The following is a 12101-nucleotide window of genomic DNA, read 5'->3' as shown; positions in this document are numbered from 1 at the left end:
ATAGCCGAGTAGATCTGTGCATCTCCCACCTATTTGTTCTCCAGAGGCTCTCAGTGCACTCTTGGCGTAGTCGAGCAGATCAGTGCACGTCCCACCTACTTGTTCTCCACAGGCGCTCAGTACACCCTTGGCATAGCCGAGCAGATCTGTGCACCTCCCACCTACTTGTTCTCCAGAGGCTCTCAGTGCACTCTTGGCATAGTCGAGCAGATCAGTGCACGTCCCACCTACTTGTTCTCCACAGGCGATCAGTACACCCTTGGCATAGCCAAGCAGATCAGTACACCTCCCTCCAACTTTTTCTCCACGGCGCTAAGTGCACTCTTGGCATAGCTGAGCAGATCAGTGCACCTCCCACCTATTTGTTCTCCATAGGCACTCGGTGCACTCTTGGCATAGCCGAGCAGATCTGTGCACCTCCTACCTACTTGTTCTCCACAGGCGCTCAGTGCACCCTTGACATAGCCAAGTAGATCAGTCACCTCCTGCCTACTTGTTCTCCATAGGCGCTAAGTGCACTCTTGGCATAGCTGAGCAGATCAGTGCACCTCCTGCCTACTTATTCTCCACAGGCGCTCGGTGCACTCTTGGCATAACCGAGCAGATCAGTGCACGTCCCACCTACTTGTTCTCCACAGGCGATCAATACACCCTTGGCATAGCCAAGCAGATCAGTACACCTCCCTCTAACTTTTTCTCCACGGCGCTAAGTGCACTCTTGGCATAGCCAAGCAGATCAGTGCACCTCCTGCCTACTTGTTCTCTACAGGCGCTCTGTGCACTCTTGGCATAGCCGAGTAGATCTGTGCATCTCCCACCTACTTGTTCTGCACAGGCGCTCTGTGCACTCTTGGCATAGCCGAGTAGATCTGTGCATCTCCCACCTACTTGTTCTCCACAGGCTCTCAGTGCACTCTTGTCATAGTCGAGCAGATCAGTGCACCTCCCACCTACTTGTTCTCCACAGGCGCTCAGTACACCCGTGGCCGAGCCGAGCAGATCAGTGCATCTACTACATATAGTTCTCCACAGCGCTCAGTACACCCTTGGCATGGTCGAGCAGATCAGTGCATCTCCCACCTACTTGTTCTGCACAGGCGCTCAGTACACTCTTGTCATAGTTGAGCAGATCAGTGCACCTCCCACCTACGGTACTTGTTCTCCACAGGCGCTCAGTACACCCTTGGCAGAGCCGAACAGATCAGTGCATCTCCTACATATAGTTCTCCACAGCGCTCAGTACACCCTTGGCATAGTCGAGCAGATCAGTGCACCTCCCACCTACTTGTTCTACACAGGCGCTCAGTACACCCTTGGCAGATCCGAGCAGATCAGTGCATCTCCTACCTATAGTTCTCCACAGCGCTCAGTACACCCTTGGCAGAGTCGAGAAGATCAGTGCATCTCCTACCTTCTTGTTCTTCACAGTCGCTCGGTGCACCCTTGGCATAGCCTAGCAGATCAGTGCACCTCCCACCTATAGTTCGCCACTGGCGCTTGGTGCACCCTTGGCATGGCTGAGTGCACCTTCCCATTTACTGTACTCATTTTCCCTCTATCTCTTCCCTTATCTGTCTCCTGTCAACTCAGACTTGTCAATCAAGGAAGAGGCAGAGATGGATGGAAATCAAGTAGAAGGGAAAGTATACTGATCTTCTCGGCTATGCCGAGTGTGCACCGAGGACGTTTGTTTGAACAGTCATTTTGTGCTGGCAGACTCCCTTTAACAAGTTGCACTACAGTACCATGCTCATTTTTAGATGACCTTAAGGCAGGCAAAAAAAACATATGGCAGACAATGGCTTTCCTTAATTTTTGGCAGTGCCCAAAATCTGGGAAAGTACAAGCTGGGCATTACAGTGTTATGAGGGGTAGGAATCCGAGATGGGCAGAGTGGTCCAGTGTCTGAGCCCATCAGCCCCATCATCCCCAGTCTGTAGGATACTTCATACTACTGGTCTCCTATAATCATGAATAATATCCAGGTAGTCCCAGCTATCAGTTTTATCAGCCCTCGAGACCCTGCTGCCTCTACATCCAGTATGTTTCTTCTTCTTCCTCCTGGCATATTTTTATTTATTTTTTTAATATTCACTGTTTTCGATTTTATTTCAAGCCAATGCCAACTGAACAAGGCCCCACTGGGGACCCCGCGGTAAGATGAGCGGTTCCCGAATGGCTTGACCTCTTTGAACCTTCACTTTGTATCGTTTCTTGCTGGCTTGCCTTTGTTTTACGGGAAGGTCTTGAAGTGGGTTTTTATGGCATTCATTTCATCCAGCTGAGAAATGCATGTGTGTGCTCCCGCAGCTGGAAACCACGTCTGTCGTAGCATGCGGCTTCAGTGCGGCACAGTAGGGGGGCTCTGGTAAGGGCCGTGCCTACCAGAATGACTATTGCTGGGCCGTCATGAATGGAAAGGCTCGATAAAACAACAGATGTCCTCTGCCACTCCATCCGCTGCAGAACTAGAACTCCCATCTGGTCGGCTTCGGGATTTGTAGTTCTTTATTGGTTTGCCTACTCCGGATATTCAAAATTCTGAAAGCTCAACGTTTGGCTTTGTTCATACTGCCATGGCTTTTTGGGTTTGTCGGGTCCTGTTCCGGTTTTCGACAGTCCTGCTGAGACTGCCTCCGACAGCAGTGTGAACAGAGCCGTGCACTGCGCAGCCACCCCCCTCTCTGTCCTATATACCGTATAGTCCTGTGACTTGACTTACCCAATTTTTTCCAGAGCTCAGAAGACAGCGCCCGCATCTCAATCACTTTCTTCCGATTATTCCGAGTCATGAGACTCGTCAAACTTCTAAGCAGGGGTGAAGGGATCCGAACGCTGCTGTGGACATTCATAAAGTCCTTCCAGGTACGTAGATATGTTTTTTTATCATATGACTTGGATAGACTAGTTTATTCATGTGCATGGCCTACACACAGAAGCTGTGAATTATCATCAGGAGGTCATTATTGCACAGATATTACTGATCGCAGTAAGGCCTCATTCAGACGTCTGTGATTTTTCTTGTACTCAAAAAACAACCGGACAGATTTTCGTCAGTGGTTTGGATCAGATTTTCGTCAGTGTGCCCGTTTTATCAGTGATTTTCTCATGCTTGAAAAAAAAAGTTTATGTGAGTAAAATAAACTCTCTTCTCTGCCTTTTGAACTCCAAATAATAAGATATGCTTCAAGAGATCTCGGAAATTCAGACGGCACAGCCAAACTAAATGTTAACGCAGATGGCAGTGTGCGCTGTCTGTGGTTATCATAGATCGCATGGGTGATTTTGATCTGTGACTAAAGTAAAAACAGGGACTAAACAGAATACTTGCCAAACTGTTTGGCGCAGAATGATCCGGCCACTAAGTGTTCTCCATATGTAACGGTAATTATCTGAATGGAATGGAGGTGAAGCGCGCCATGTGGGACTGCCGGAGAAGGACGCCGCTATTTCTGACAGTCTCATAGAGAATAAACGGAGTGGTGGTGTTCTTCACGCTCAGAGAGGGTTCGTTAGAGGTCCATTTTCAAAGTCGGTGGAGGTTCCATTAGTCGGACCTCCAGCGAGCGGGAAGGTACAAATTAGGGATAATTTCCAAATTTGGTGCAATCCCTGTAACATACCATTAGACTTTTCTCACTCCATAAAATTCTGCTTTTGAATGCTTTTTTTTCTTCTTTTTATGGTCGAAATACTGAACCAAAATTTAAAGAGGTTCAAGATGTAAAAAAATTGATCATACTCATCCGGCCGATCAACTTCCGTTCTGGTTACGACAGTCCCTGCAGCCAATCATGTGCCATCTATCCCCATGACAAGTAATTGGCTGCAGTGTACTTGAGATCAGCTGCGGGAAGCTCAGAGACCGCCGGTGGACCAGGAACTGTCGGAATCGGATGGGCAGGCGTTTGTAAGGCCAGGATTTTCCTGGGTTATTGTAGGAAGCTACGGTCAAACTTCGGTTTGGCATAACCACAACGGTCCGGACATTGTGGCTGTGGTCATACAGATACTAAAATGTGCTCATGTTATACCGGTGTGAATCAGCAGGTTCCCTTCCCAGCCTCTCAGAATATGATGGATTTGACACAAGACGCATTTTTTCCGTTCGGCAGAAGAGTGTACGCATGGGCGTAGACGTTGATGTAACCTTTTGACGATCTCTTTCCAGGCTTTGCCGTACGTCGCCCTCCTTATTGCCATGCTGTTCTTCATCTACGCTGTGATTGGCATGCAGGTAATATGAGTGTAACGTATAATGCAGTCAGTGTCGGGCTAGGATGCCAAGGGCCCCCCAGGAACCAGCTCAAGGGTCCCACTTTTCACCTACATGCAAATGTGACATTATCCTCAATCACAAATTTATATAACAATGGACTGGGTAGACTGATAAATTAATAAGATGCCGCCTTTGTCTGTACGTAGTGATTCAAGTATATTGTGCCAAGTACTGCTCATATAAGAGGGTGGTGGGAACTCTTACACAGCGGCCCACCGGAGGATTCTCCTGTTCTCCAGTGGGCCAGTCCAAGCCAGAGTGCAATCATATTAGAGGTGAATTCTGCCACGTGGACAGAGAATCTACCAGTCATTGCGATGTGTCTAATGTTCTAAGATTTCTCCTTCATTGGATTAATCATCAGAGTCTTACAATTGCTGCCTGATTACCCAAAATGACCCGTTCCATGTGTCTGGGTATTAAATTCCTCCTGCGTTAAGCAGGAGACCGACATACCCCCCAATTACTGCTTTCTACTTAATTCAGGTCACTGCTTAATTGAGTTATGTGTTCGCTGGTGGGCGGTAATTATTACATGTGGTACACCGCGTTTCATGGGATGTGCTGATCTTTTTCACGAGCCTCAATGACGCACGAGCAGGTGACGACTTTTCAACAATTTTATTGATGCCATATATTTCAATCATTTATTTTTTTTTATTTGTAGATTTGAGATTTCCTAAAGGGATTGGACAAAATTAAAAAGAAAAAAAAAAACAGTGACCCCTCCGTCCACAGGTTATGTATGGTATTACGTTTCATACTCCTTCCGTAGAATCATAGAAAGTTAGAATTGGAAGGGACTCTCTCATTCTAGAATTCTATTTTAAGTAAGTCAGCACAGAATGACTGTTCAAACCAAGCACAGGAGCTTGATGCACCCATGGCGTGGATGAGTAAACCTTCCCACTTACTTGTTTTCCCTCTGTCTTCGCTTTCCTCGGGCTCCTGTTAAGTCAGAGATGTCAATTAAGGAAGAGGAGGGTGGAGATAGATGGAAAACAAATAGGGAGGAAGGTGCACAGAACTGTTAGCCCACGCTAAGGGAGCACCGTGCTTAGTTTTAACAGTGATTTTGTGCTCTCTTTTAAAGAAACTGACCTGTAATACTAGATGCAACCTGTGGACAGAAGTGGCGCTGTTTCTGGAAGAAGAAACCTGCTATCCGATCATCCTGCATTAATATATTTCAATTTTAGGAGTCCAATACTAAGACATTAAATAGGTTTTCCGCTTGCAGAAAACCCTTTTCCAAAGCTGCAGTTAGTTTTTTTCCCTTTAAGACAAACTTTGATTTACTCACCCACACCGGGTCCGACGCTGAGTCTCTATCCCTGCTCCCAGCAAATGTTATTGTCTACAGCACTGGTATCACGTTGACCTCACTGCGACCAATTGCTGAGCTCAGTAGCCTGCACCGTTTTCTTTGAAAGAGCTGCTGAGCTCACTGATTGGTTGCAGCGCTGTCGATATGAGATCAACACTGTGGACAATAGCAGACACTGGGAGCAGCTGCGGAGACTCAGCGCCGACCCTGTGGAGGGTGAGTACAGCAGGGTTTGTTTGCTTTTTTGCAGGGGTTCTCTGAAAGCAGACAACCCATTCAAGGGTACATTCCCATGGGACTCATATACAAAAAATAGTTGTGTCTGAAAATCTGATACCCCTTGTCACAGAGAAAAATTAAAATCCATACATACATCTCCAGGGAGTGGACACGTCCCCCTCACATTGAACATATGGAGAAGAGGGAAAACTAATTATAGTGAGGGAGAAACAAACTAATTACAGTATAATGAGGGAGAAGATCTGACACATCATCTCCACTGAACTAGCAGTCCCCTGCAGTGGCCAGGTAATTACAGCTAGGAAACAGTAGACAAGTCTGAAATTCATTTATGTAAAGGAGGAGAACTGCCTTCCAGTCATAAGCTTCCTCTCCATCAAAGCATCTTTCGTAGACACTCTGTTTCCGGTGTCCAGATATGAATATCGGAGCGAAGGGAAGAACAGAACACATTTACTTACATTATCGTAAGGCCATTCTTACCCCTTCAACTTAATATTGGTCGGATGGATGGTGCTATCCAGGTCATGTTTGATCTCTATCGAAAGGTAAAATTGCGCTAGGAAATATGATGACGATATCTACCTCCTGGGACTTTCAGAGGTGAAAATATCCTGTAAGTTGAGGAATCTCATAAAATTCTGAAGGACCGAGCACGTCCCACAAACAGCTCTCACATGAACCCATCGAGCAGATGTTGGGTGTCTGTCTTTGTTCATTCTGGAAGTCATAGTTCTCTTTGAGGGTGGTTCATTTTCCCAATCGGAGTGCTTCCCTCTGCTAACCTCTGAGCCATTTCCTTTACACTCTTTTAGGTACTAATATTTTTTTTTTCTTTTCCAATCATTTGCAAATAGCATTACCGATATCCATGAAATAAGGGTTTTGCTCAGGCCCCTCTGCCAGAAGATCGAGAAAAAAAAAAATGAATTAAATCCTGCAAACGATCGCGTTTTTATCTGTCGTGCTCTATATTGTAATGCGTATAAAGCCCGCCATTATTTTAATTTATTTACTTAAATTTTTTATGCAGGTTTTTGGTAAAGTCGCCATGAGGGATAACACCCAAATTAACAGGAACAACAACTTCCAGACATTTCCCCAAGCAGTACTTCTGTTATTCAGGTACCTGCCGTTATTTGTACTGTGGTATATTGTACAGATGGGAATGAATCCTGACAGATCCCGGCTTAACGGACAACTCGTTCTTGTATCATGTCCTCTCCTTAAGGTGTGCCACCGGCGAGGCCTGGCAGGATATCATGCTGGCATGCCTACCAGGAAAGCGCTGTGATCCAGATTCAGATAGCAACCCTGGGGAGGAGAACTCATGCGGGAGCAATTTCGCTATTGTCTATTTCATCACTTTTTATATGCTGTGTGCATTCCTGGTAAGTGACAAAGAAAAATCATCTCATCATCTCACCCCGTCCAGGTATCGTTATCCAACAAGGGGGCGGTGCTCGAACAGAGACTACCAGCCGGGTCCTATAAGGCAGGGATCTAAGGGGTAACATTTCCCGTTATGGACAGTGACAAGCCAGGCATGTCAGAGTTAGGAGACTTATAGGCCATGCATGCTCTTCTGGGAAATTAAATATGCAAATTGTCTCTTCATAGAGGAACTCTTGTCACCTATTGGTTGTAGCTGTCCTAGAAGTCCATATTGACCATTTAAAGAGACATGTCACATACAGTACCTTAGGGTAAAAGCCAAACCAGAATCTCAATTTGCAGACATGGTGCTTCAGGGTGTTGCCCCTCATCAGTGCAAAGTGTAGCAGAAAGGCATCCAACAACCGCAGTGTATAAGGACTATAAAAACATTATTTTTTAGTAACTATTAAAATGTCAGAAGGAAAAAATGAACATCAATCACACTAGGCGTGCTCATTTTGATAAACAGTGCTTAAAACGCGTAGGCCTAGTGTGTTTCATTTTAATTTTCCCCTCTTTATATTTTAATAGCTACTAATAAATAATGTTTTTAAAGTCCTTTTTTATTGCGGTCGCTGGATTCCTTTCTGCCTTCTACCTGATCTTTCCTGGTGATGGGGATCAGTAGGAGATGCTTGGGGGGGGGGGGGGGTCCTAAGCTAACAAGCTAGGGTCATCTTACCTCCTAAATCATCACAGTGCGTTTTAAAGAGGGTGTATGTAATTAAAAAAAAATTGCGGATTTCCAAGAAAAAAAAAGCCTCTCTTTTGTGAGTCCAACTGCTGCAATACCACATGTAGCCTATAGATAAAAGTGGTACTATTTCTGCCATTTTATGTCACACAACCTGTTTACATAGGACATCCGTAAAATTTAGGACATGAGATGAATAATATTTTTCATAACTTTGTTCCTCTGTTATTCCTCCTGTATATTTATGAATAAATTTACAAATAGGCGTTACCATTCTCCACCCACTTGTCAAAGGAGCGTGTCGCCACGTAATCTCACACTGTCAGCTCTGATTGGATAGCATTAGAAAGTGACATGACAAACACCACCTGTCAACTTATTCATAGATTTCCAGGAGGAAAAAAAGAGGAACGGCGCATTGTAGACTGGGGAATACAAGTAGTTATTTACAATGACCGTTACACTCGATCCCTGGTGACTACCGGCTGACGTAAGGTTGCTAAACCCTGGCAAAGCCCAGCACAAGGTTTATTGGGTGGAATAGCCATCAGCTGTATGAGCTTTTGGCAGTTTACTATGTAAGGTGTATGGCTCCCTATAGTCACCATGCAGAGTACCCTCTAATTTACCTGTTTTATGGCTTATCACATTCCATGTGCTGTCATTTACAGAGTACCTACAGACGAGAACCCTTTACTCGATTGACGGACGAGTCCCGTTTACTGGACCGTCAGACGAGTGTCCTTTACCGGACCTACAGACATGTCACCTTTACCGCACCAACAGACGAGTCGCCTTTACCGCACCGACAGACGAGTCGCCTTTACCGGACCGACAGACGAGTCGCCTTTACCGGACCGACAGACGAGTCGCCTTTACCGGACCGACAGACGAGTCGCCTTTACCGGACCGACAGACGAGTCGCTTTTACCGGACCTTCAGACGAGTCGCCTTTCTGGACTTTATGACGAGTCGCCTTTTCTGGACGTTCAGACGAGTCGCCTTTTCTGGACGTTCAGACGAGTCGCCTTTACCGGACCTTCAGACGAGTCGCCATTTCCGGACCGAAAGATGAGTCGCCTTTACCGGACCGAAAGATGAGTCTCCTGTGCTGGAACTTCAGATGAGTCGGCTTTACCGGACCTTCAGACAGGTCTCCTCTACTGTACCTTCAGACGAGTCACCATTTCCGGGCCTTCAGATGAGTCGCCTTTACCGGACTGACAGATGAGTCGCTTTACCAGACCGCAAGATGAGTCTCCTGTGCTGGAACTTCAGACGAGTCGGCTTTACCGGACCTTCAGACAGGTCTCCTCTACTGGACCTTCAGATGAGTCGCCTTTACCGGACCTTCAGACGAGTCGTCTTTACCGGACCTTCAGACGAGTCGCCTTTACCGGACTGACAGATGAGTCGCTTTACCAGACCGAAAGATGAGTCTCCTTTACCGGACCTTCAGACGAGTCTCCTTTACCGGACCTTCAGACGAGTCGCCTTTACCGGACCTTCAGACGAGTCGCCTTTACCGGACCTTCAGACGAGTCGCCTTTACCGGACCTTCAGACGAGTCGCCTTTACCGGACCTTCAGACGAGTCGCCTTTACCGGACCGACAGACGAGTCGCCTTTACCGGACCGACAGACGAGTCGCCTTTACCGGACCTTCAGACGAGTCGCCTTTACCGGACCTTCAGACGAGTCGCCTTTACCGGACCTTCAGACGAGTCGCCTTTACCGGACCTTCAGACGAGTCGCCTTTACCGGACCTTCAGACGAGTCGCCTTTACCGGACCTTCAGACGAGTCGCCTTTACCGGACCTTCAGACGAGTCGCCTTTACCGGACCTTCAGACGAGTCGCCTTTACCGGACCTTCAGACGAGTCGCCTTTACCGGACCTTCAGACAGGTCTCCTCTACCGGACCTTCAGACAAGTCACCATTTCCGGACCGACAGACGAGTCGCCTTTACCGGACCGAGAGACGAGTCGCCTTTACCGGACGGACAGACGAGTCGCCTTTACGGGACCGACAGACGAGTTCCCTTTAATGGACTGATTGACAAGTTCTCTTTACCGGAGGGGTCTCTTTTACCGACCCACAGACGAGTCCCCTTTACCTTATTTTTTAACCATAATAATACATGTGTAACCACTGACCTGTTTCAATACTTCCAGATCATCAACCTGTTTGTGGCCGTCATCATGGACAACTTTGACTACCTGACTCGTGATTGGTCAATACTGGGTCCTCATCACCTGGATGAATTTAAAAGAATATGGTCTGAATATGATCCGGAGGCCAAGTCAGTAGCTTTCATTTTTTTGGTGTCCCTTATGTGTGTAATAAAGCTGTGTGAGTATTAACCCCATAGACGCTGTGTCCGGATACACATATGTACGAAAGTCACTGAGCAGCTCGTCCTGGTTCACGGCGGGGGGCCCTGGGCAGCAAACACTTTATGACATCCAGAATCCCCTAGTAAAGTGTATGGACAGGGACTGCACCCTTTACACAGGGGGTCAACACTGAGGTGTTAGGGGGTTTATGGAGGTCAGGTGAAATGCTGACACTGGTTACTAGATCGATGAGTCTGAACATTATAGTGCACAGATATATAATGACTATCATTTATAATGTAGGGGAAGAATTAAGCATCTGGATGTGGTCACCCTGCTCCGCCGCATTCAGCCTCCTCTTGGTTTCGGGAAATTGTGCCCACACAGAGTCGCTTGTAAGGTAAGATAATATTCACTTCATATAGTAATAAAATGGTCATCTCTCCAGGATATTGGGTTCTATCTCCTGGTAGTCATAGTAGCCTATCTGTCACTAGAGATATGGATCAGCACCTGATAGGGTATGCCATCATGAAAAATATTTTTTTTTCCATCTTAGATGGATATTGTTGAATAGTCTTTCTAAATATGTTTTTCAATTTACGAATCATAAAAATTGTCAGCCTTTCTTGAGATATTAACACTCTTTTTTTCTATTTACAATTTACAGTTCGTTGCCTTGGAGACCGACCACCATTGCTAAACATTAGTGTGTGCTTAGTGCTTACAAGCTCTTCTCTATGGAGCTTCTAAGCACTGTTCAGAAGCCGGCCAGGATCGCTGGAGCTCGCCGATACCTCCAACTCCAGCCAACTTCAGCATGGTGTTTACGAGCTAGACGACAAAGGTGGTCGGTTTCCTAGACAACAAGCTGTAAACAAAAGAAAAGAATGGATATCTCAAGAATGGGTGTACAATTTAATAAGTAGTAAATTACAAAAATGCTAGTTTTGATAAGCATGATCCAAAAATGAAGATGAATGCAGTAAGAGTCTGAGAATAAAGGCTCTACAGCCAGAATTGGTCTCCTAATTGTCCCTTCAGAGCGGCGCTCCCAGCAGGACACGGCACATGATCCAGTTGCCTTGAATACACTTGCACAGTAGGTGTCAAGATGAAGCTGTGTGCATAGGGAAAACTGTGAAGGGGACGCAGTCCCTTTATTCTCAGGATCAGTGAGGGTCCCAGAGGTCGGACCACCAGTTATCATTAAGTGATGGCATAGCCAAGCTTTAGTGCCAAGTGTGATCATGGATCAGCCCCTAAACTTCTGGTCGGTGGGCTGTACACTGCCTAATTCTGCTCTACCCAATTGGTCATGTTACAGTGTCTATAAAAGCTAGAACTATAACCTATACACTGTGTTCCAAATTATTATGCAAATGATATTTTTCTCTGATTTTCCTAAATAGTCGGTACAAATGACAGTCAGTCTAATAAAAGTCATCACCCGTTAGAGTATACATCAAATTTTATTGAAGAAACCTCCCAATGATAACAGGATAATCTCCAAAATGAATAAAAACTCAAATTGCACTGTTCCAAATTATTAGGCACAGTAGAATTTCTAAACATTTGATATGTTTTAAAGAACTGAAAATGCTCATATGTTAAATTTGCAGCATTAGGAGGTCACATTCACTGAACAAAAAGGATATTTTGGAGTTAAATAGCTTAACAGGCCAAGTTACATGCTATCATTGGAACCCTTCTGTGACATCACCTTCACAATTCTTGCATCCATTGAACTTGGGAGTTTTTGGAGAGTTTCTGCTTGGATTTCTTTGCA

At 45.9% G+C, this 12101-nt stretch overlaps 1 protein-coding gene across 15 annotated transcripts in view; it reads left to right on the top strand.

Moving 5' to 3' along the window:
* The window catches only part of CACNA1D (calcium voltage-gated channel subunit alpha1 D), a 361717-nt gene that overhangs the window by 289109 nt on the left and 60507 nt on the right, over nt 1–12101 (top strand). For 9 of the 15 annotated variants that reach the window (XM_073574168.1, XM_073574169.1, XM_073574171.1 and 6 more), the window contains 6 exons: nt 2737–2865; nt 4172–4237; nt 6880–6971; nt 7078–7237; nt 10151–10278; nt 10616–10712. In XM_073574168.1, coding sequence (XP_073430269.1) covers nt 2737–2865; nt 4172–4237; nt 6880–6971; nt 7078–7237; nt 10151–10278; nt 10616–10712 — 672 coding nt within the window. Of the gene's footprint in view, nt 1–2116; nt 2156–2736; nt 2866–4171; nt 4238–6879; nt 6972–7077; nt 7238–10150; nt 10279–10615; nt 10713–12101 lie in introns of all 15 variants that reach the window. The other 6 variants (XM_073574161.1, XM_073574160.1, XM_073574162.1 and 3 more) reach the window with 1 other exon arrangement.

This window comes from Dendrobates tinctorius, unplaced genomic scaffold (assembly GCF_039654945.1).
Source record: "Dendrobates tinctorius isolate UK_male_01 unplaced genomic scaffold, ASM3965494v1 ptg000038l, whole genome shotgun sequence".
NCBI classification, from domain to species: Eukaryota; Metazoa; Chordata; class Amphibia; order Anura; family Dendrobatidae; genus Dendrobates; species Dendrobates tinctorius.
The sequence above is the reverse complement of the archived record's forward strand: the minus strand, read 5'-3'. Positions and strand labels throughout refer to the sequence as shown.